Source organism: Atheta coriaria, unplaced genomic scaffold, assembly GCF_025399875.1.
Source record: "Atheta coriaria isolate IRGN ID8LTWV9N9 unplaced genomic scaffold, Caltech_Dcor_3.1 hic_scaffold_5_pilon, whole genome shotgun sequence".
NCBI classification, from domain to species: Eukaryota; Metazoa; Arthropoda; class Insecta; order Coleoptera; family Staphylinidae; genus Dalotia; species Dalotia coriaria.
In genome coordinates this window covers 3480847-3505909 of record NW_027045447.1, presented here as the reverse complement: position 1 = coordinate 3505909, position 25063 = coordinate 3480847, and the positions used below count along the sequence as shown (strand labels likewise).

Here is a 25063-nt window from a genome sequence, read left to right as displayed (position 1 = left end):
TAAACGACGAGCAGTAATGATGGCGTTGGGTATTTTTTTGCTTCATGACGAGGGCAAGCGTGAAAAAGCTAATCGCTCGTTCAGCGCTCGGGCGGTTTATTATTCGCGTTTAACAGGCTGTTTGTTTAGCTGCAAATTACCGAAAGATGTGGTGAGTCTTTTGGTGCTAAAGAACAACCAAGACGTGAAATTAGCTGGAAAATTGCCAAGTGTGAAGAAATACTGTGTGTTGGAAGATTAAAAGAGATAAACATGGAAAAACACCAGACTAAACATATTATCATAAAAAATATAATTAAGATGATTAGAAGAGAAATATAAGATAATGGAATATGTTTTAACAAAAAGCAGAAGCTACGCAACCAAATATACAGCTTTTTTGGCTAAAAAAACAGATTATCTTCAAGGTGAAATTTTGTAATATTGAATAAAGCACTTTATGACACAATGTTGAACGCTATTAACGTAAAAGCTTTCAATGTAAATCGATAAGCGAGAAATTATTACATTTTACTACATTTTTCCACGCTACCTACTTCTCGCCCAGTGCGTTTGCGCACAACACAAAAAGTCGACGTGTTCGTGGACAAAAAATACCGACGCAATAAAAAAATTATAGATAACTAATGATATTTTGTCATGATTCCACACACGATTGAAATCTCACTCATACCAACATTAATAATTGACATAATAACCATCTAAACGGAAATATGTATAGTAGTATACAAGCTAAAATAATTTTTTTTCTGCGAAAATATACTTTGATGCCAGAATTACTCGGAAAACATGTTTGTTTTCATTGGTAATGCATTTTGGCAAATGTTGTAAACGTCTGCACAGTTTACACATATTTTGATTTATCTATGTTTTCACTGATGTTCTAGCTGTATTTGTATGTCTAATTATCAGCCCCGAAATTGATTATTGACTTTCGTTGCGGATGATAAGATAAACGAAAAAATGTATGTCATCTACAGTGATTTCTATCGAATCATAGTTGAAATATATATTTTTTAATTTCTTATGAAACTTGATGTTTTGTAGATAATAAATATATTTCGTTGTGGGAATACATAGCATGTAAATTAAATTGTATTTCAGTCCAAAGTTATAATTTAACAAGTTTATAAGTGAAGTTACCGCTTAAGTTTTCATTTTCGGTTCAAACTTCATTTAACTTTAAGCGTGGCGCGCGAGGAAAAGTTTTGCAAAGCCGGAAAGTTATAATTTGATGTTTTTATTAAATTGTTTTTCGTTTTTGGAGCTTTTGACGTGACTTACAACACGCAAATATGTTTTAAAAGACTTTGATAGATAATTTGAGCAATTTTTAATAAAATCTAAATATAGATAATTAGACTGGATTAGAATGCCCTAAATACAAAATAAAATTACAAATGATTTATTTTTTCATAGCCCGATAGCTAAACGGCAAATATCTCATAATCCTATCAAGCTTACATTACACACGACGACGTCAACGCTCTATTTATTTCATTTCATTACGTGACATGTTCTGTGGGTTACTCGGTAGTGTTATGCACCCCACAAAACATTTCAATTCTAATTTCTTATTTAGTTTCAACTCATACGCATATTTATATATTTATTTGAAACTGTGATTGTTTTTTAAGATATATGGCAATCAAAGACTTATAAAACAAGTTTTAGGTTATATTTCACTCAAATAACCAATCAAAACATTGTATAACCTAAAAATATACAATATTCATTATTACTTATTACCTCAGTGGCTAATGCACAGCTTACTATTTCCGTCCCCTAAGTTGTAATTCAATGTTGTGTTATTGAATCATACAGGAAACGTAATTCGCACTTTCTGTCAGTGAAAGATTAAATAGGGGTTACGCGTGTATCATTTAAGCTCTGATACACTCATTAATTTGGAGCCATGAAGGCGTTAGTGATATATCTAAATCTACTTAAATTCGACATAGACGTTCGTGTAAGTATTAATTTTATGTTTCATTGAGAGCGTGTAATGCGCCATGAAAATCACCCTATTGGTTTGGTTTAATCCAGACAAGATTACTGACACACATATAATTATTATAAATATTACAAGTTAACTTTTATTTTATTTATTTTAAATTTTTTTCTGAAAGAATAAAAATAAAACTATAAATAAAACTAATTTAAAGTCGTTAAAGTGCAATGACGTTAAAACCGTTTACTGTTTGCTGTTTGCGACGCAGTGATTGTGTGCCGGGCGTGTTGGCTCTAGAGTGATTGATTGTTTTTAATAGCGCTGACATTTATTAGCGTGCTGAATATCAATGGAGATGTTTAGCTTAATACCGTTTGCGCGGCGTCACGCTTCCAAATACCCTCCACCTCCATCAACACCAACACCACCTTCTCTTTGCTTTCCTCCGTCGCTTTCCCGCCGCCAGCGATGACGAGGACAAGCAGGAGCAGCGAAATCACGACCAACAGGCGAGAGATGCCCAAATCCAACAATGTGCTGTGAACATGACATTATGGCAAACGCACACATCACCCAACAGAATGCAGGAGTAATGTGTATTCTTGCTGTTCATACATCGTAAAGTTGATTCTTGATTCATATTGAAACAAGCGGGGGATAAATAGGATAGGAAATCTACAAGGAAGGAATGTTATGCAATCAAAGTTACACGTGAATCATTGAAAGTATTTAAAAGCAATTCTAAGCTATTTATCTAACAAATTAGAAGTAAAAGATGTGATTCAAGAAAAGAAGAACACGTGTTACATCACCTTAGAAACGTTGTAAATCGTGGTTGGTCAAAAACGCCGACAATATAATAACGTAAAACCTAACCCCCAAATCAATTTCATACAACTTGTCGTTTTCTATTGACACAAATGCTACACAACTATTGGTTAATATATATTAGGTAGAATCTACCCAGGTGTTGATGCAAGATTCGGTTTGATCATCGCAAATATTGATTTTCCCTTCCTTTTTTGTTTCTTCTGTTTGTCCGCTATTCTCCCTCGTCGATGCATCATTACACGGCGATGTAAGATGTAAGAATAACATAAGAGTAACAATAGCAGGCAAGAATCACTAAAAAGGGCGAAGACGAAATGTAAAATGTAACTTTAAGCAACGCCTCCAAGACACCACGGTTTAAAAGTTACGAAGCGTGTTCGCTATTGTGACGCCATTATTCAATTTATAGTGTTATTTATTGTGTAATATCGGGGTGCATAAAGTAGGTAGTAACTACACAAAGGTATCGGTTCCGTTTTCATTTTCATATAGCACGTCACAGCGCTGTGTTTGCTAAGTTAAAAGTCCGGTGCCGCCCGGAAGTCGGCCATTATGTGCTCATGCGCAACGAAATTCTGCGTTATACATTATATTATATTCCAAATGCAACAAAACATCTATTAAAATACGTTTTGTGAATCTACACGTGCAGAAATGTTTTTTTCGGTCTTTTGTTTCGCGTGTTATCATAGTGGTGAAATTGTAATATCAAACGGCTTGTTAGCAAGTTAACAAGAAGGCAATTCCGCTTCTTGGGAGTTGCCTGGCGTGCAGAAGTCTCGGGTAATGAAGAAATACCGACGTAATAATCGTCGGATCCTTGCTTCCGGCGCGGCTCCACCCACTTCGATTCGATGGCTCTCGCCTTGGCGGCGGCAGTGGCGGCGATAGCAAACAAGGAGCGCGAGGAAACTCCTGCTTTGCAACAATGGCGCTGCACATTGCTATCATTATCGTTTATGTACACTGCGCTTTTCATTAAAACGTTAAAACATGTTATCGACTTTTCTATCTTCATTAATACAACACAAACATGTATATTACTAAAGGTTACTTCTTAACAATATATACCTACCTAAAACTGTATTTTTAAAAACAGAGCGAAGAAGGAAAAGATGTTTAGTGGTTCTCAAGTACGTCGTAATTTTGAAAACGTCTTCAACCCTCTCGACGCGATTGAAGTCGTCTCGAAATGTTGATTCCGTCTCTCGGACGCGCTCGCGAGAGATGGCCCAATAAAAATCAAGAGTCCGTCTTTTCGTTTTGGGCGATTCGGACGTCTGGGACGAGATATCCTAGACTCGCGCCCCAAGTACGCATTCCCCGAAATCGTCCGCTCAAAAGAAGTTTCTTTTTGCTTTATTTAACGACACACTTTGCGCTTAATGTGCTTTCGAAACGAAACGCTTAAGTTTCATGCGATGTGTGTCCGAATCAGGTTTATTGGGGTGTTTATACAGAGAGACAACATTTAATTAAATTATTATTCTTAATAATATATACATTTCCTCAAATTTTCTAAAAAGTAATTAAGTAGAACAAAAATATAAAATTTTAGATTCTAAAAATTTAATTTTTGATTTTTTAACAATTTTTTACAGTTTTTTATCACCCTGTGGGATTTATTCCTGTTTGGAGACAATTTGAATTGCCTCCGGATAGTCCAAGACTCCGAGTGGACACACGCACAATTCTTATTTATTTTTCCGTTTCCTCCGGCGGCGAGATTTTTTTTTACTACGCCCTAATCCTGTTTAATTTGCGTCCGGTCTGTGTGCCACTGACACGTAAGGCAACACAACACACCCACACAATTTTTTAGGGTACGCGTGGACAAACCGTATGTCCACCCTCAGCGAAACGTTTTTTATTTGCGACACAGGATGTACGCGCGTCGAGCGTCGATCGAGATCGCCGATGCACTTGATGATAATAATGTTTTGTTGTCCGGGCGATTCGACAAAGAGGAATCACCATAAATCAGTGCGCTTTTTTGGCGATTGGCTAATGTTGCTGAAGTATTATCGCCGGCGCAACGTATTGAAATGTTTTATGATTTTTTTCCTCCTCCGGGCACACAATGCATATTTTTGAGGGTAAAAGTCGCAAAAAGCGGATAATGGGGTAAAACTCAGAGAGGACGGGAAGCAATTTGTTTGGTATTCATTGATACGAAAATATTTTGGGTGTAGGACTATTTGTTAGATTAATTTTATAGTTTTGGAACTAATAACATTAAAAAGAAAATTTATTCTTTTAATTTTAATATAGGCAACTTGTAAATCACTAAAATTAACATCTGGCTGTCTAAAACAATGATTTTTTTATTTTATTTTTTGTGATGATATTATATTGAGTATTTGATCTGGTCAACTCTAGGCGACACGATGTCTAGCCGTCCTGAAACGTTTCTTTTCTTCTTCAGCAACCTTCCCGTCAAGTCTCTTCCATTCACTTTTTTTCTTGTCACAATCTCTTTCTTCGCCCTTCGCTTTCGTTCAACGCGGTTCCGAAATATTCACCTTCATGCATTCACATTCACCGGCTATGCGTCCATAAAGACTAAACTTCACTTGCACCCCGAGTTAACTTCACTACGACCGGACCTACGCGGCTCCAAGCCGAAATAGGATTACCGAACTTTTCTAATCTCATTTAGCTACGGACGTCGTGCTGGGCCGCGTCGACTTTGACGCCCACCCAAACGAATTTTCTTCTAATTTATCGCAGACTTTCTGCAACCCAACATTTCTTCTCTTCTTCTTCTTCTTCTTATTTCGATTACTTAGTATACAACACGCGTAACACAATCAATTAATCAATGTTGATAAATCGATTTACAAAGCGTAAAGAGGTCGATGGTAGTTGTATTTGGGACAGAGACTCAGAGGCCGCAATTGGAAAATTAATATCAACAGTACGTGAAGCAAATGTCGGGGGCACACGCAGCGGATCAACGAGTTTCCTGTCCGGACATGCGATTCGGAAGTGGAGCGCAAACGCAAACCCCTAAAAAACGATCACGACGGTTTGATAAACGCACCGAATACAATTTCTCCGCACAAGTGATATAAATCACGATGAATCAGAATGTTCAAGTTATACACTTCAACATTCCAAAAGAATTCGGCGTACAACATTCAATATTTTAAAATAACTTCAATAGCTGCTAAAATTACGCCTCTTAAAAACATCTAAAAGAAATTCAGACCTATATTGTGCAACTTAAAGTGCAAACCTCAAGATATTTGTAATTATCAATCATGAAAAAGCATTCTGAAGAAAAACTCAGTTCTGCCCACTTGAGACTAACAATAAACACAATACGCAACAGAAAATTCAAACCCAAACACAAGTATTATTCCAACTTATAAAAGAATTCCAAAGTGCGACAATATTTTACATATGTTTAATTTTGACTATCACGCCTAGTGATGCATTTTTTTTCTTTGAGGTAACCACCGAATGACCAAATGTACAAGTTTCATTCAGAAATTCACATCCATTCATAATATATCTTTCACGTTGAGGAGTGAGGACAACAAACAGAATTCTTCAATTCTCATTCATCGACCACCCACTACAAATAACACTCTAACGTTTAACACAAACTTCATTCATTCTTAAATTTATTCGGAATCATATTCTTTAAAATATTTATATTCTGTTTGTTCAATTGTAGTATTTTCAAGCCAAATGGGAATTCAGTCAATTGGCAGATTTTAAAAAGATTTTGAATAGATTTTTGACGTGTGGAAACGATGTGCAAACAAATTATACTTGTATATTGTTAAGTATTTATTGTATACTTAGTACGAGTAGGTGGGTGTTAAAAGTATTTTTTAGGTTATTTTGAGGTTAATTCAATAATATATCGATAATGTTGGGTTAAAATGATTTTTAGATTTTTTAGTTAAAATAATATACTTAATATGCCAAGATTTGTAAAACAATTACTATTTTTGTTTTTTAGTATCCTAAGTAATTTCAAAAATGGTAACATCTTCAAGTTTATTGCGCACAGCTGTTAGCCATCCCACGATTATTCATATTTCCGTGACAACCTCTTTTATTTGCGCCATTCGTGCACTCATACCGCGTTCGTCCTTTTTTATTTCCAACTTTCGCCGTAAATTTTGAAGATTTATACGCTCGCATGCCATTTATGGTGGACGCTTTTTCCATTCACATATCAATTGCAGTAAAAACAATGCGGGAGCAGCCATAAACGAACCAAGTGAAACTTTCATGCACAAACATCACGAGAAAACGAGCAAAAGTCGAAGAAAAACGTTTGTCGTCTCGATAGTCGTGCGTTCGTTTGTTCGATATTTACAGCGGATCGTCTTACAACGTAGAAAATTGCTCGCATGGCAAAGAATCAAGAACCAAGGATTTTATTTTATTTATGGACTAAAACAATTTGTTACAATGTACCTACTATTTAAAAGATTTAAAAAGTAATTTAAATATTAAATTATGGTTTTGTTTTGACTTTTCAATTTAATTTTCCACTCAATTGTAAGTATTCTGCGGTAAATTGGCAAACAATGCCAAAAATTTCAACACAATGTAATCACGTTATAAGCGAGATGAGTTCAGTGAGTAAATCGCATTAGAATTTAGCTGATTCTTTGCATTATTGCTGATTCCGTTTTCTTACCAATTCCATTCGGTCACAGTTCCGATTGACGTTGCGCCGATGAAACGGTAGAAGCAAAAAAAGCGGACAGAACGTTACCGAAGCTTACCTAATCTGTCTTAGACTAACAGGACTATGAAGATCAGCACAGGCTGTTTTTCCGCGTTTGCACCTTTTGCTCTTTCTTTCAATGTCAATGCTAACCGACCAAACGATTCATTCAAAATCTATAGCTGTTGGCGCGCATTGAAACCTAATGCAGTTTGTGGCTATTTGTGTTAAAATACGTTTTAAACGTTTATTTGTGCAATTTCTACAGCAACGGTTAACTTAAGCTTAACTTAAGTCGAATCGGATTACCCAGCTTGTTTGCAACAAGTTTACAAGTTGCATTTCCTCATTGAAGCATCAATATAAACCATACTAACGTTAAATAAATATTACATTTAAATTTTAGTCCAAAAATGATATAAAAAGTGATTATTTTGCTGACACGCGTACGTAGCATGATTTCCTCGTAAATGACTCGCATTTATTGGACATTCATTGACTCTACGATAATAATTCATATCCAGCAGGAGGAGTACGTGCGCTTAATCATATCACACACGTCCAAGTGCACTAAGTGCTCATTGTGTGACGCGGCGCATCGCTTTATGACAATATGCATGATGTTTGTGTTGAATATGTTAGCTGATGTTTTTCCAGCTCGTCCTCATTTGAGGGTGGTAGCGTGGTAGTGTGGTTGCATATCGGGGAGTCATCGCTTCATAATAGTCGCGGTCACGTGTCCAGAACGATATCAGCTTTATATCAGCGTACGCTAGCGAACAATGGTGTACTCCTGCTATTACTAGTCACTAACTGGTAACTGGTAAGTGATTCTAGGGTTTACAGCACGTGTCAGCCACGCAAAATACTGTGAAAGTGCTTCAACGCAAAGTTATTAAGAAGTCATTACGTGAAGGTATTATTAGTACTGCCACCTACATTTTAACAGAATTATTATATTATAACTTAAACTATAAATATATTGTTTGATTTTAGTGATTTTTGGTTATTCTTTTCAGCTTCCCTCCAGGTTTTATTCTTGGTGGGGTTTGTAAAACTCACTCCCTTGCACCTTTCTATTGTATTTTCAGCAGATAGTAGCTGGTATTCTTTTTTTGCGTTCAGTTCCACCGTTCAGGGGTGTCGCGTTACGTTCCGCCGTCGTGATAACTTAGGGCGCTAATCGGCCGTGTGTCTTTCTCGGGTGGCGGCGCCCCCGGTTACCATGGACACCTTTATTCCCGCCCCGTCCCGATTGGCGAACGACCGGAAGGAAGAAAGGGAAACGCACGCCTCTAAAGAGCTTTCACGCGCAACCAGCTTTTACAGGAATGTGTCGAGCAACACAAAACACACACATGCCTGAAAAAATGAAAAATGACGCACAAAAGAATGAAAAATTCAATTTAAAGACTTCCGTATACGTATTTCAAACAGAAAGATTTATTTTAATATTTTATTAAAACTTCTAAGAGTATATAATAGCCTATATTACATGTTTTGATTTTTAGTTTAGTTTTAAGTTGAAAGTTTCAGAACTGCAACGAATTCGAGCGAAACGCGCATTGTGATGGATGTCAACGCATCCTTTGTATGCACGAGTGCCCCCGACGGCGGAAGCGCGCCGTAAACATCGAATAATGTCCGGGAGACGAGTTCCGGACGCCGAACTCGACGGACCGCGGAGTTTTCTCCGCTTTCCCCGAAGCACTTCTTGTTTCGACATCAGACTACCGACTACCACCCTCGCATGTCTGCACACTCCGAGTAAACATGGCAAAACACAGTTTTCATACTTGCAATTGCCCTACTGGAGTTTTGTAGTAGTTTTCAGGGTGGTTTTTGATAGAGAAAGAGGAAGAGACACAACTAGTGCAATCAAGTTTTCAACTGCATCCGACGGACGCCCGGAAACGCGCAGAAGTTTTGCTTCCAGCTTCATCTTCGCTTCGATCTCTTCACTTCTCGGAAAATACGCGGCGAAAAACTTGAAAGTCGTATAAATGTCACCGCTGTATCGTGTTATATCAGTAAAAGCCAATTTATAAGCTTAAATAACCTCAAAAGTAAATTTTAAAAATTATATAATAAAATATGTTTATTACTTAAACTAAACAATAAACAACTAAAGAAATAAAATATAAAGCATTTTTGTACGCAACATTAAACGCAAAAGCAAGGCATGTAATTTTATTACTTAAAATAGTTTTAATGCTTGCACTGTAAAAATAACCTTTCGTCAGAGAAATTAATCACGCATGTGTGCCACTGGTCAGAGTCTCAGACATTAGGATATTTTATTTTCACAAATAGAAGAATTTTCACACGTTCCCAAACCTGGTGCGCTCATAAATTCTGTTTCGCATTGTATCCACCCGCGTTATTTATTCTCTTTGCTCATCGTCGGCGGTTTATTGACAGTAGGACGCGTGTTGGATGTAATTTTAAGGATACGTGTAGTTCAGGTCGACCCTAAGTCCGCATGTGAGTTGGTCAAAGTCAAACAGCATTCGCCACGCGTCGCCCACAAATATTTGTTAATATTTGACCTTTCATGCTTCGTTAATTGCGCGACACTGGGTGGCAGTTAAAAAGTTGGTGTTAAAAGAGGCGCAAACAAGGACACGCGGCGGGTGGCGGGTTACATCTTAATCAAACAAATTTAATTGTGTGTGAATTACAAACATTACGCAATATTTAATTTCCCAACAAGATATTTTCTATTTTATGATATTTGGTGTTAATTGGTGTCAGCTTCTGCACTCTTCATGCTCTCAACATATGTCAGCATTGATATAGGTCACGGAATTGAGGTCGCAACTAAAAATCTAGTGTAATTTCGTATCACTCTCGTTGAGAACCCGTAAAACTGTGATTTGCATCACACGCGGCTAAATATACACCGCGTATTTTTTTGGCAAACGATGATTTTTTCGGCTCGCCACCACACGAATAAATATCATTCGGAGACAACAAGAAAAATGTCTAAATAACGATTTTATATCTATACCTACCTATAGAATCAAAGCACACGAACCGAAATAACAGATGATGCATTCACGAAAAAAATAAATTTAACACCAATTTCTGGCTGGCTGCATCTTTGCTGTTATATTTTTTAAATAATAAATTAACGATTGCGTCAATGGCGTGCGTTTACAATGCGTGGGGAAGGAAAAATAAATTTTATTTATTTTTGGTGTTTATGATGCGGCTGCTTCTGGAATTTGGAAACATTTGACGTAGTCATTGCAAGTTTATTTCGAATTCAGTGAGAAAGGGAAAACAATTTTGTTTACTCTGTTTATAGACAGCTCATCAATGTATTTTTAGTATTACGTCATTAATTCGGCGTTGATTTTGGCGAGTTTATCGATTCGCAAATTTGTTACGCTATGAATTAACAAATTAGGATGTTACAAAATTTAAACAATAATAATTTATTTTTATTTATTTGTAAATTATGTATCAAAGGTTTTAAATTATTTGAAATTACATATTTTGATGTTATTTATGTTTGAGGTTATAAACTTTTTTACTGAAAATATTATTAAACATGTAGTCAAAATTAATGAATGAAATTTCAATGACCGTTCACATTTCTAAATTTAATTGCCTACGTTTAATTTGTACCTCATTTAATCTTAATCGGTCATACGCTAATGATGCACATGTTCATATTGCATTCCTTTTATTTTATTTTTAGTTACTGCTTGATGTTATTCTTGAAATGATCAAAGCTTAATCAGACCCCAATTCTTAATTCTATCTAAATTTACTTTCCTTCAATAATATTATCTAAACACAAATCTTACTTCTGTTATTTTAGAGCTTTCATCTGTAGATTTTTCTGTTTGTATTAAGGTTTTGTTCAATTTAGCACCAGGTGAGGTCACTTTGATTGCGACGCAGTGTTGTGTTATCCTTTGGATCTACGATTACGTGCGCGTGGAATCCTGGCAGTGTGTGTAAGCGTGCGCATCGGCAAAAAAAGTCAAACACACGCAACCGACACCAAGGTTAGCAGTATTTATTTTTGAATGCCCACCACCGCGCGCGCACACCGGCGCAAAGTGTTTTCATGAAATATGTAAAACGGTTATTATTGGCGGCGGTGGCGCGAGCGGTGAGAAAAACTAAACCAAGCGTTTTCATAACGCACTTATACACACGAAAAGATTTTCGGGAGGTATTGCTTGACTTGGGGCGTAAACGGTGGAAGGGCTATTTTTAATACACGTGTGGATATTTTGCGGGACACATGTTACTATTGAAAGACACCTTGTTTATATTTAACAATGACTTGTGCCTTGCACTTTTAAGTGGGTTCGGTAATTCGTGCGCAAATGAAAATCGTGTGGTCGAAGCAACAAGATTTGATTTATGTACGGCGTGTTTTTGGACATTATACATGCTACAATTAGACTTATATCATAATTTAGGAGTTTAAAAGTAAAATTACAATCTGTTGAATATTTTACATTTCAATATTACTTGAAAATTTCAAATTTCAACAATATTTTATTAGTTTTTCAACTGTTTTGTGCGTTATCTGAAAATAAAAGTTATGTTTTATATAAAACTCAATTTAAGTACTACTTTGTAAAGCTGACATAATTTATAAACATCAAAAGTGCCCACAATGTTTCAAATTCCTAGTTAATTATAACAGCGAATCAAAACTTTTAATTTTAAAACAATAAAATTTTCCTTTGAAGATTTAATGGAAATTCACCGCTTGGAATATTGTCGTAGCCCATGAATGGCGTTATAAACAATGAGCGTCCGCCGCCCCCGCACTCAGGCGTCCACATCACTTTATCTCCGTCCAACTCGCACGTTTCGCAATCGTTGCGTGACGCCGTGCGGTGGGCCCCCACGACTCCGACCTGGACGGCGTCGGTGCCGTCGCAATACCCGCCGCCGTCCGAAAAACCGCCGTCCCGGTGCCTACTTGTAAACGCTCTTAGTACCGAACTCGCCAGTCGCCGCTTACGACTCGCAAATTGAACACATTTGGTTAGTAGCTGCACAATTTTTATTTTCACCTCTTGAGCTTGGTGCTCCAAACCGAAATTAATATTACACATTTACACATAAAATAAAATATTTTAAAATATTTAGATAGTTTTATTAAAATGAAAGTGCGACGTGAACTGAAAGTTTCTCATATGAGACCTGCTCTTGTAATATTCTTGATTTATCGTTTTTGGTTTTCGTTTTGCGATCTGATGAGTAAGTACACGTTTGCCGATTTTCGCTTTCACTAGCGCCAGTCACGCCAAGGGTGGCGACCGCAGTGGAGTTTTCGTGAGTTGACTTTTGTTGAGTTTTCCACTTGTTGCGTAATCGATTCGATTTTCATCTATGCAGTGACATTTTAACCTACAAGCAACAAGCAAGCGAAAACTCATACAAATAAATTTCATGTTTTAAATTAAAACAAGTGGAAATTGCTATGATATGAGTTCTTCCGCTGTTCCCTTAAAGAAGAAAACTCGATATCTTATTTATTTATAGTCCTGCGATTGTTGTGAGCGTCGGCGGTTGCATCCTTTCTTGTACAGCGCCACACCACCGGGTGTCATCTATATCTACGTCCGCGTCCGCGATCGCGATCGTTTTGCGCGCCCGTCCCGCGATCTATAATAGGATGTTGGCTATTTCGAGACGCTTGCCCTATTTGTTAAGTTTGTTAAAGCCCGGACCTCGAGGCCTCAACGCCGTCGTGCGCAATTGATCCGACTTACAAGCAAGTCGTTTCAAAAAATCATGTTTTACCACAAAATTTTCAATTTAATATTATCACATCAGCAATAGTATTGAAGTTAAAATAAGGATATTACACGTTTAGAAGCTGTACACGACTGTATAAACTGAAGTATAATTAAATTTATTTTAAGAAATTAATTTTAGACGTTAGTTTCATCCGGCTAGCAACCGGGAAATAATAGCTCAACGAAAATGTGTTTGTAATTTGGAATGCTCATAAAAGATCAAGTTCAAACATGCATAAAAGCAGCCTTAAACAAAACGAAAGCTTTTAGGAAGTAGATACGATCGTATCATGCCAAGAAACAAAACAAAAGTTTAGTATCCATAAAGTTAAACATAAATTGATTTAATTATTATATTTATTATATAAACATTAATTTCTTTAATAATACTCAAGACTTTTATTGTTTCAATTATTTTATTAAACATGGATGGTTTGTACCGTTTAATTTCAACACGCCCGACGCGTTTTCGCTGTTCGTTTGGCATGCAGGCGTTCGTTGTGTCAGAATTGCGTGGTGGCCGTTTGCCAAAATTCGTTACGACGTGCGGTGGCGTCAGCAATTCGTTTTTTCGGTAACTTGGTACGTGCGTGGCAAAAATTCGCATTTTCCACCTCTGAAAAACCCACTAAAAATAGCTGCACATTTGTCTCAAATAACTACTATTTATTTAAATGGATTTTGCTTAAAAATTCCACTTAAATATTAAAAATAATAGTTTAATATCATTAATATAATGTTTTGTTTTGTTTCTGGCTCGTGCGAAGGTTATTCATCAATGCTAATGCATAATATAAATATTGGCAAATGTAACACAAATCAATAGCCAAAATAATATTCAGGTGGCCAAAATCGACCACCTGATTACTTCGTTAATTTAGCATTCCACTTGACACGAATCTCAATGCCCCAGCTGATTTATTGTGTCCGCGGAATGACCTGAATCTGCAAATACTTCGTAAACCACTATTTCAGCATTTGCACAGTGTGCTATTTTCGAATGGCGTTCACAGGTATATTTTGTGCTCTCCTGCGTGGAGTTGAGTTGCGAATTTGCCGCTTGTGCAATGTCCTGTTGTGTCCTGTCTTGCCCGAAACGAACGCAGTACGGGTGCGCACGGCGGAATTCAGTAAGACGCTAATTTTAGCCTCGATGGCCTCGACGCCCAAAACTAGAGCGCGCGGCCCCGCGACGCGTGATACGAGTCACCCATACACAAAACACACTCACACACAGATCCACACAATACAATATTCAACATAAAGTCAAAGATTTTGTTTCTTGTTCAGGACGAACGAGACATAGCAAGGCAGCAAGATGTTTAAAAGCCACTTAGAGATGATTGGCCGCAACGAGACGGCCTCCAAGAAGGCCAAGTTCTGGCAATCTTTTGTTAGGTCCCTCAAAGGTAACAAATTTTTTTTAAATCATGAAAAACAGTATAATTTTATGTTTTTTTTAATGTTTTTATAGGTTCTGAAGATATCAGAGCCGATGACACCAAACGCCCATCCAGCATCTTCAGGCCCATCTCTGATTACGATTCGACATGGCCCTACGGCAAGTCGATCTACGAGGACCCGATCCACGCCGCGGAACGCATCACTATTCCCGGCTACAGATACGATCCACTTCACCGCGACACCTACGGCTATTCTCCACGCCAGATCTACCCCCACAACTACGGTAGCCTCGATAGGTACAGACCCGGTAAGTCGACTCTCAGCAGCAGACGCCATTTGTAATGTGCCGTGCCGTACCGCAAATGTATAAAATAAAACCAAACCAAAAACATAAAAAGTCAGCAATATATCAATATAAAAACCATCAACAAATCAAAAACATCGTCACGATTGGCTGCCTCGTCGTCAAGACCAACCAGATGCTAAACGAAAATCAATGAAACGAACAAGAACCTATCAATCAATCAATCAATCGATATATTTTCATCTAAACGTGTCTCGCTCCAAGTATAATTAAATATTAATTATATACGCATACGCAACGCAGGAAGAACGCAAAGATTCACACAACAACGCTTCGAAAAGTTTTTCATTATTTAATTAAACGCAAAACACTCATTGCACTACCTGTTATATCTTCTCATGTAATCTTTATGTCAGTGTAGTCGTCCGTGCTGTATATCCGTGTGTCAATGTATTGATTTTTGATTTTTATTTTATTATTTTTGCCGATTTTGCAGTCATAATAACAACGGCGGTTTTATAAACGATTTCAAACAATTGTCTCTAATTTGCAACAGCCGGAAGACAACAATATAACATCAACGTGCGTCTCACGATAAGTTCAATTCTTTCTTTCTTTTTTTATTTTCTTAAACTTATATGAAACGCAAAAAATATATCTATATCTATATTGTAATACACTTTAACCCGTCAAACAACAAATATTTAATCAATATTATATAAAAAGATAAAGATAAACGTAGATATTTGAATCTGTAAATAATTTTACATTATTTATTAAATTCTTATATATATATATATAAAGGAAAATACGTCTTATGAGTGTTTCGAATAAAAATAAAAATACATTTTTTTGGGAAAACGAATTAAAGACCACGCAAAGTTGCCCCAGCAAACGCTTGAGCTATTTTTAAGCTTCGTCCACGTATGAATCATGTTGCTTTCTCATACTTTGTGCCCTGAATTCGTCGCAACTCGCAATTCTTTTTTCGTACACTCTAATAACTCATGGGGCAACTAATCAATGTGAAATCAATCAATCAATTAATTGAAAGTGCGATTCAGTGTCACCGAAACATTTGAATATGTTGATTATTCAATAACGTAAGCTTTGATATAACTCCAGCATTTGCCAGGGCGATTTGTTTGCTTTTTATTTATTTACTATTTGCACCCAATCATCATTATCACCATTATTATACACATGATGAATTTTTGTGATTTTTTTTTCATCACGCCCACCAGGATTTACAATTTTTGATATTATGAAAATAGAATTTTATTGCGAGAAGAAAATGAGGGCTACGAACAAGGTAAGAATCATTGCTGCTGATAACTCTCACTAACGATCATTGATCTAATCAAATCGTATATTGATTATTATCTATTTTATTTCGTGCTTACTGCATATGCAAATACGTACCTACCGATTAACATAAAATATATACTTGAAACAATAACACTGAATATGTGGATAGCGAAAAATAAACTTGCACGATCATAAAATAATGAACGACTTACTATTTTTCTGCGACCGATTGCATGACGTTGAATTTCTTCGTCAAGGTGACATTGAACGAATTGTTCAAATTGAAAATTGTTCATTCGTTGTTTTTGTCTGTTAATTATTTCTTTATCAAGTGTATATAATGATTGTGGTGAATGTTGTTGGATGGTTAAATGTGTAACTTACTGATTTGTGCTTGTATCGTGATTGTTAGTGTTCCACGTGAGCAAGTTGAAGCCTTTTGATGCTGACGCTGCCTGGAGGGAGCATGTGGACCGTGTGACGAAGCGCGAACCGAGCATCTTCCACACCACCTATCCATTCAGTCGCTATCCACTCTACTTGGTCTACAGCAAGAAGGCGCAGAGGCCCAAACCTCAGTACGACCCTCATAAGGACTGGTTGGACTCCCTTGATCGTCTCAACTTGCTCGACAGGCTCAACCACTACTGGCCCAGGTCCATGTCCCCAACCCCAATCAAGGTAATTATAAAATTTATTGTAGTTATTTGTATAATTATTCTGATGTTTGATGATTCGTAGCCTGGAGAGTGGGGCCCACGCGCAAATGAAATTGGCTACAACTACGCCGGCCAGCCAATCTTCTCCCTTGGTGGTTTCCGCCCAAGTAAGAGCATATTTGACGACCTTATCAATCCGTCCCCGTATGTCCCAATGTCCGCCATTGCCCGTGATCCTTGGTGGCACTACTGCCCGTCTCTTCGTCCGTACCGCCCTTATAGCAGCTGGGGCCGGTCACCTTACTGGCTAAGGGACTCTTACCTCTCCCCGGTGAAGAGGACTTACTTGTGGGATAAACATCCCTGCCGACCATTTTGTAAGTACTCTGGCCGCGTGACGCCTGCCGCGCATTACATTATCTCTTTCGGTCTGCACCACGAAAACATCTCTCGAGGCTTGGGGCTTTTGGGTCGCAGAAAGCACCTTTCATCATTTTGACGGAATGCACATTTCAGAAGCAGCTTGGTTTTATTTCATCGCTGAATTTTCTCACGACCTTGATTCTGATGATGAAGCCCATCTGATTTTTGTACGGACAGCACACTACACATAAAAACAACACATATTTCTATATTTTTTATAGCTTATAACGGGCATTCGATGCTTTAAACTTTAAACATTGCTATGGTACACTAATCATTTTTATACGCGCAACGCATTACGGGTGCATTTTTTATATCAATTGGTCGAAATTAAGTCCTTTTATATCACTTTCTCAAGGTGTAAGTATACAAAAAGCCACCTCCTTCAATTATATCCATAGAAATGTATTCCATTTTCCTCAAATATGTTGTTATGGTTTTTAGCTGTCTAGTTAAATGTTTTTAATCGTTTTTTACTAAATGGTGGGCCTCCCAACTTCTTAAATTAATTTCATAAGCTTCCAGTGTTGTATAACCAGCTAAAACTGATGTTATAAAAGATTGCAGTTTAATTACCGCACTACAATCTTAGATAACATCAAAGTAATTGAAATTTTTTTGTCAGTTGTGCATTAATAATGCTTGTTTTACAGCTGCCGTTTATTAAACGGAAAATGGAAACTGCCGACACCGCTAAGTTGTCTCCGCAACTTTAAATCAATCAAATCAACACAACAATCTTCAGATACACAAACACATATTTCTATAATAAACTAAACTTCTGTCTATCGCAATTTGCAATCAAAACAACAATAGATTTACACTCTACACTTAAAAAATACGCATAAAAAATAAAAATATTTAAAAAATGAAACGAAAATCGCAAAAAAATATTCAAAAAACTTGAAACATTAATTTAAAGTTATTAATCGTCGTCTTTGTTCGCTCTTTGGTTCAAGTCCTAATTTATTTGTTCAGTTCCCATGTCGCTGGTGAATGTTTTATTGAAATTATATATTTATTTTTTATAAGAAATGAGATGTGTTCTTCAACGATCAGGCACACGACTGCGCTCCCATTCAGTTTTATGCTAAACGAAATTACCAAAAACAAATTATCGAAACGTGTCTCGTCATTCCATCCGTATTAAACGATTTGTAAAACGATTGGGATCTGCGCAGACACGATTAAATTATTTATTGAAAAGAAATTGTACGGACATGTTTATTAATCAAAAAAATAAATGAATAACAACAATACCTATATTTCTGTAATTTTTTAACCTTTTGTTTGTAAAAAAATTAAGGTGTGGTAAATGCAACACAAGAACGCAGCCTCGCCGATTCTTAAAGCAATACTGATAGCAATCAACATTCGGTTAACCGAAACAGCGTGATCTCAGACGGACACGAGAATCTGCATTTAACTCCGATAAAAGATACAGTTTAACGCACACATACAACAAATATTTAATGCACGCGTGTTTCTATCTAACTCAGTATACCCTCATGCACACAAAGAAACTACTCTGCGCGCACACTAGTAATATTTAATTCAAATAAGTGCATCGCAGCGCCATCGGGAGTCAATTTATGTTACTATAACTGTGATTATGCTTTTTCAATCTTTTATCGTTTATTTGCCCTATATCAACTTATATTTTCGCGAGAAAAAGTAACTTTCATTTATCAAGATCCAATCTATTTCTATAGCAAAATTTATCAAAACTGACCAATAATTAATCAGTAACCCATGAAAATACTGATTTCCAATCATTCCTGATTTCTTTGACTTTGATTATGTACTTTCTCGAATGTATCAACCAAAAATCCGTTGGATAAAGATTAGACAATTAAATTAAGCCCTATTTTCATAAGATACTCAACATTTTCTCTGGGAAGTGTAGTTATAGCAATGGAAATATCAGGAGCGAATTTATATGGCAATACCAATAAATTTACTTACACAATATGCATATGATTATTACGAAATAGTAATAACTAATTAACCATTAGAAAATAATAATAATGTAACAAATTCTGTTTTATGTACACACGATGTAAGGTTCATAACCAGTCATTGACAACAGTGGAATGTTGTGCAACTTGCAAAAAATGGAAAAAAATAATAAATTACACGTTAGTCGATAAACCGAATTGAATAGCGCTTCCTATAATTTAGAAAATATCATTCGTTATCATGCACCAAATATGTGCTGAAGTTCTGGCACCACATCCTTTTTCTCTGCTTTCTTTGGAAAATCCAAACGTGGCAAGTCCTGAATTTTCACCTCTTTTTTAAACAGTTGTCCCATGCTACGTCCTACCAGCTATAAATAAAAAAGAAAACAATTATTATCAATAGATCTATAAGCAAACAAAAAAGAATCTTACAGGTGCAGTCATTTTCTTAAACAAATCCTTCTTGACCTTCTCAACCTTGTTGCCTTTGCTGGTCTGTCCTGAAATCCGCTCGTCCAATTTTTGCAAGTCGACTGGGTTAATGCCAGGAATCTGTTGCATGACTGCGTAGACTTCCTGAAACGTCGGACGCAATAACTCATACATTTGCGCGCCAAGTGTCAATAATGATCCTTGATTAGTCTCATGCTGTCCGTGAAGAGTCATGCCGTTCAAAACAGCCGCCATGATGTGAGCTGCCATTTCCCCATTCAGGGAATTATCAGCTACCAATAACCTAATGATAGGACCACAGAGGTATGTTGCTTTGAGAGATGCATTACTGTCGATCCAAGATAACGCCCCAAGGACAGTCAAAACAAGAGACTGGCATGTCTTCTCCGAGCGCAGAAGCAACGTGCCCAGATCGGAAATCACCTCGTTAGTTAAATTAGTGCGCGCGGATGGTGTTGGCGAGTCCATGCTCAGATCCTCCGTTTCCATTGTATCCGGAGAGGAGCTATCCGGCGTGAGGCTGCCGCCAACCAAGGCGACTTTGAGTAGGTCGAGGTATTCGCGAGTGAGAGCGCGCGTGAGTATATCTTCGAGGACTTCTTGTGCATCGGCATTATTGTCTTCTTGTGCTTCTTTGACTTTCAATTCGTTGACTTGTTTCCATTTGGCATGCAAACGAGTTGCCACTTGAAAGACCATCATATAATTTAATACCAACATAATGAACAAAAAAAAATTACTTACTTATTGGAGCTAAATGACACATAATTGGTAGCAAAACAACTTCATAAAATGGTTGCGGACATGAGTAGATAAACGGCTTGAGAAAGACACGAATTATTGGCCTAATTCGATAATCAGGAATGTACTAAAACAAAAATATAGATATTTTCAATAGTGAACGAAATTTCGCTAGGAATAAAACTTACTTGCAACCATTCCAGTACACTCGTAACAATAGCAGGTCCCAAATCAGGCAAAGTGTACAAATCCCGACCCAAACTGGAACCAATCGAGCCCATCAAATGATAGCAACTTTCATGTAATCCTGTCAAAAAACGTTGCATTCTCTCAACGGGACTCTGGCCGCTCTGATTCTCGTTCAATTCCGGGGTATGTCCAACCAAACCCAACAAATTAGCGCGTTCAACCTCAAGCATACTCAAGCAGCCATTATAATTATGATTCAAGACACCTTGCGCCTCAGGAGAGAACAATTCGTTGAAGATTCGAATCAAGGACAGTACATGTGACAATAACGGAATCACGTGTGGTGCGGCTGGATTGCGACAAACTGGATTACCAGATTCAGTGTGTGCCACAACAAATCCACCCCTAGTTGCACGTTCGGGATCATCCGGCCAATTGCAGCGCTTCACAGCACCCAAGAGTAAATTAACGCAAAATACGATATTACTACGATTCGGACCGCATTCATCCATAGTTGCTGGTGGTTTGTTCAAGCCAACAAACGCCATAAAATCAGTAGCGCCTTTAAAAGCACCCGTATTCGCAATCAAAACCCACTGCGCGTTTGCATCTCGCATAATTTCACCGACAAAGTTACTCTGTCGCTCATAATCACAGAAATGATTCGAGATGAGAAGAAGAGCTTCTTGTAGGGTAACTCGTTCAAGCATCGAGAGTTGTTCGGGACCAGAATGCCGAGACAGATTCTCGACGGTAACGCGGATTTGATCAAAAACAGGTAGGAGAAGAAGTGGATACTTGTTGCCAATTTTCACCATAAGCGACGCAGCATGACGGCGGACATTCTTCACTGCACGCGAGCGTGAATCCTTGCTTTGTCCTGGGGGTGAATACACAAGCGCAGAGAAGATTTTCTCGAGAACTTGTGGGAGTAACGCTGCGCCAGACATTGCAACAGGATTAACTGTAAACATTATTCATTTAAACCACATTCGGAGTACAAAAATGTTAAAAAAAAACTTACTTGCCGGAGCCATTTGTCCAGACGACATACTCAAGAAAACGAACAGTGCTGAAATGCAAGTCAAGAGTGTGGAAAGAATCAACGGATCTACAGGCTGATATGTCAAACATAACTGTAGCAATGTTAGACCAGAAGTCACCGATGGACGTTCCTGCGTCTGCAAAACGCGGCTGAGAATGCTGTCCAAAAAGGAAGCCAACGCTTCCCACTCCAAGTAGACGGGGTCACTCAAACTTAGGCCGAAAGTAACGTTCGGTACTTGTAAACATTTGACTAACCATTGCTCAACGTAAGCAAAAGTCACCAATGGTGCAATTACAGTCGCTTGTCTAAACAAATAAGAATAATATTGCATTACATACAAAAATAAAGATGAAATAAACAAAGCCTACCTGAAATTGTTCAAGAATTCCGACCGTGACTGATAAAACACGATTGAATACTCTTCTTCACTGTCAAATTCCTTCCGTACAAATGCCAACGCATCTTGTAGATTAGGTACGGCGGGATTTGCTTTGTTGCTTTGATAGTTGAGTTTGATGATCTTTGGAGCAGTGCGCTGTAGCCATTCGGGAATGTACGACAAGAATATCGGATCCCGCGAGATTTGCTCGTGCTTCATCATGTTATTCCAAATTGGATTCGCCTGATGCGCAAATGTCAAACTGGGATGTCCGGAAAATGCAATCAACGCTTCCAGAAATGCAACAAAATTAGCAGGGCGACCAATACCGTCTTTACCCCAGAGTGAACACAATTGCGTGCTCAAACCGTTCAGTACTTGAATCAGTTTCTTCTTGAACAGATAACTCTGTTCATCTAAGTCCACTGATAAATTCTTGGTACCTGCTACCAAACATTGAATGGCTTCATCGTTGAAGAGTATTAGCAATGATTTACGTTCTTCTAATTTACCTTTTCTGTTAACAATCTAAACAAAAATATACAAATAAATTAAATATGTGAAATTAGTGATTATTTTTATTCGTACCTGTGAAAGACATTCGGCAGCAGGACATTGAAACGCATTGTCATTTAGTAGCAAACATAAAATCTGCAATAAGCGCCCGTTGTGTGCCATAATATGAGTCATGCTAACCCATTCGACAAAACCAGTCAGCGTCAAAAGAACCACCTGAACTACTCGACCATGGGACGTCGCCTTAGCCTGATTTCCACCCTCAACAGAAACGCGGAATTGACTAACGTGCAATTCGATTAAACGGAGGAAGAAGTCAAAGATAACGGCCATATTAGTCGTCAACGCCTGATAAATATCTTTACGACGTTGATTCGATTCAAGGGTCTGCAGCAACGCGACATCTTCAACAAGCCGAAGGAAAACAAGTAGCACGAGTTCAGTCTGTATCTCTCCACAAGCGCACGCATCTGAAAGTTCCGCAAGTAAGCCGGGCCACTGCTGTGGCCATTCTCGCTTTACCATTTCGACGACTACCCGACTAAGCGCATCCTTCATGTGTGGTTCTTCCCCAATTCCACCTGCAGCTAACAATTTCATCGCATTTTCCTTGATAAAAATCTTTTCCTGTTGTGAAATCTGGGTCCATCTATATTTCACAGTATGTTCCATTAATTGTAGTCCAAAGTGTCGAGAAATGATGCTGTTTTGTGTACCAGCTGCTAGAAATAATCCTGCTTCTGCACACAGGGGTGAAGTTTCCTTGAAGCTCTCACATGCATTGTATGCTTTTAGCCTATCATTCTGCAAAGCTGTAGGGCTCATGGTGAGCTCAACAGCGCGAGCTAAATCAGCAGCAATTGCTGCTACATCTGGCCCAGCCATTTTGAACAGCCCTACACTAACTCACTGCTGAAATGAAAAACATTACTTTAAAATTGTTCCAAATGTACATGATGAAAGCCATGCTTTCAGTGATGCAAGCTGTTGCTCCATGTGGCAATACAGCTGCAATTTGACGCAAAGAAGGTTTTGATTGAAAGAAAATGCGTTGGATTATCCAAGGGATGGTGTTAAAGTACTTACAAAATTTGTGACACTCGTGAATTCGCGATTTTTCAACTGCACACATGTCACGAAAACAAAACAGCATGGCACTCGATCATCTAGCATATCACACCTAGCCTAGCGCGATGACGATTCCGCAGACGAGCTACTTGAGTCTACCGTCGGTGCAGAATATACCCGCAGGGTAAGTGCGGTAATCAAAAACTGTTTGTTTTTGCGCATAAAGTTATTGTTTACAACATTTGATACTCTAATTTGTTCGTAAAAAATGTGATCGAATTTCTTCTGGCGCCTGGCGGTTGTGCCGGCTACACGAGCGACACATTCAGTAGCTATGGGAATTAAATTTAACCCGAGCTGTCACGCGCTTCGAGTTTCAGAAACTTTGAAATTCCTATTTCTAAAGCGTATTACGTGATTTGAATTATATTTAATTAAAAACAAATTTGATTTTATTAGTTTTATATTTTATTGTATAAATGCTACAAGTTATAAATCTAAAACAGCAGAAATTCGAAATTTGTTCGGACAGTTTTGAAACTAACATAGAGGGCGCTGCTGCAGATGAAAACTTGCAAACGCGCTCGACGTGCGACAGCTCTTTCTCGGTCGTGCTCCGCCAAGGAAACGACACAATGGTAAGTTTTACAAACAAATTTCTTAAAATATCTTAGTAAAAATGAACCATCGATGGTTCTAATAACTAACAAACTGATTGTTTATAAACCCGAGTAAATATTTAATGAATATTTTTCGTTTTTAGTCGGCACACAAGACATTTATCATTAAGCGCAAGCTCGCTAAGAAGCTGAAACAAAACAGGCCGATTCCCCAATGGGTACGCATGAGGACTGGAAATACAATTAGGTATGTTTTTATTAGACTTTATAATTCGATTTATATATGATGAAACAAGTGCGTATTTCCAGTAAATTCTGTCTATTTTTATTTGGAATTAAGCTGGAAATGTGCATGTTTGTTTTGGTTGTAATAATATAACCTCAAAGTGAACTAGTGTTTGATTATTACTGTTACTTTGTTTTAGATACAACGCTAAGAGGCGTCACTGGCGTAGAACTAAGTTGAAGTTGTAAACATTCCAAGCTCCCTTGGAAAACTGCTGGTTGGATAAATTTCAATCTAACTTATGTTATTATGCTACCTGTAATATCTTTGTGGATGAAGTAAACAATACAGTTTATTTAACACATTTGTATCTTTATTTTTAAAAGAACTGTGATGTTGCAATTCTGTTTAGCTTTACCAGAACCAGGTCTGTTTTATATCCATGAGTCAGCAGTTTTTAGCTTTTATTTTGAAAGCATAAAATCTCTTTCACATGGAAAACATCTTAGGGG

General features: G+C 37.5%; 3 protein-coding genes across 6 annotated transcripts; 2 read left to right on the top strand and 1 right to left on the bottom strand.

The window, feature by feature from the left end:
- The first annotated feature begins 12335 nt into the window (after positions 1 to 12335).
- Mf (myofilin) lies at positions 12336 to 18607 on the top strand. 3 transcript variants are annotated; one of them, XM_065301973.1, is made up of 6 exons: positions 12336 to 12494; positions 14543 to 14661; positions 14727 to 14963; positions 16681 to 16949; positions 17010 to 17304; positions 18004 to 18607. In XM_065301973.1, exons 2-6 carry the CDS (start codon positions 14571 to 14573, stop codon positions 18015 to 18017), a joined length of 906 nt encoding a protein of 301 aa, XP_065158045.1. In that variant the 5' UTR covers positions 12336 to 12494; positions 14543 to 14570; the 3' UTR covers positions 18018 to 18607. The 3 variants fall into 3 exon arrangements, with proteins under 3 accessions (XP_065158045.1, XP_065158046.1, XP_065158047.1); XM_065301974.1 differs by having other exon boundaries at positions 12337 to 12494; positions 17010 to 17094; XM_065301975.1 differs by lacking the exons at positions 16681 to 16949; positions 17010 to 17304; positions 18004 to 18607 and adding an exon at positions 15457 to 15830 and having other exon boundaries at positions 12337 to 12494.
- A 677-nt stretch (positions 18608 to 19284) lies between these two features.
- Ranbp21 (exportin-5-like protein Ranbp21) lies at positions 19285 to 23866 on the bottom strand. Of its 2 annotated transcripts, none has more exons than XM_065301968.1 (8): positions 23724 to 23866; positions 22710 to 23549; positions 22111 to 22649; positions 21719 to 22047; positions 20694 to 21658; positions 20509 to 20632; positions 19744 to 20450; positions 19285 to 19679 (listed from the first exon to the last, which is right to left on the bottom strand). In XM_065301968.1, exons 2-8 carry the CDS (start codon positions 23520 to 23522, stop codon positions 19548 to 19550), a joined length of 3609 nt encoding a protein of 1202 aa, XP_065158040.1. In that variant the 5' UTR covers positions 23523 to 23549; positions 23724 to 23866; the 3' UTR covers positions 19285 to 19547. The 2 variants fall into 2 exon arrangements, with proteins under 2 accessions (XP_065158040.1, XP_065158041.1); XM_065301969.1 differs by having other exon boundaries at positions 22710 to 23546; positions 23724 to 23861.
- Positions 23816 to 24915, top strand: RpL39 (ribosomal protein L39). The gene is made up of 4 exons (XM_065301983.1): positions 23816 to 23889; positions 24238 to 24343; positions 24469 to 24572; positions 24751 to 24915. Exons 1-4 carry the CDS (start codon positions 23831 to 23833, stop codon positions 24797 to 24799), a joined length of 318 nt encoding a protein of 105 aa, XP_065158055.1. The 5' UTR covers positions 23816 to 23830; the 3' UTR covers positions 24800 to 24915.
- Positions 24916 to 25063: the final 148 nt, after the last annotated feature.

Coding starts and splice junctions, on each gene's coding strand:
- RpL39 (XM_065301983.1), top strand. CDS start 23,831: ATGACGATTCCGCAGACGAGCTACTTGAGTCTACCGTCGGTGCAGAAT. Junction 24,344..24,468: donor GCCAAGGAAACGACACAATG/GTAAGTTTTACA, acceptor TTTCGTTTTTAG/TCGGCACACAAGACATTTAT. Junction 24,573..24,750: donor AGGACTGGAAATACAATTAG/GTATGTTTTTAT, acceptor ACTTTGTTTTAG/ATACAACGCTAAGAGGCGTC.
- Mf (XM_065301973.1), top strand. CDS start 14,571: ATGTTTAAAAGCCACTTAGAGATGATTGGCCGCAACGAGACGGCCTCC. Junction 14,662..14,726: donor TTTTGTTAGGTCCCTCAAAG/GTAACAAATTTT, acceptor ATGTTTTTATAG/GTTCTGAAGATATCAGAGCC. Junction 14,964..16,680: donor CCTCGATAGGTACAGACCCG/GTAAGTCGACTC, acceptor CGTGATTGTTAG/TGTTCCACGTGAGCAAGTTG.
- Ranbp21 (XM_065301968.1), bottom strand. CDS start 23,522: ATGGCTGGGCCAGATGTAGCAGCAATTGCTGCTGATTTAGCTCGCGCT. Junction 22,048..22,110: donor GAATTCTTGAACAATTTCAG/GTAGGCTTTGTT, acceptor TTATTTGTTTAG/ACAAGCGACTGTAATTGCAC. Junction 21,659..21,718: donor TGGACAAATGGCTCCGGCAA/GTAAGTTTTTTT, acceptor TAATGTTTACAG/TTAATCCTGTTGCAATGTCT.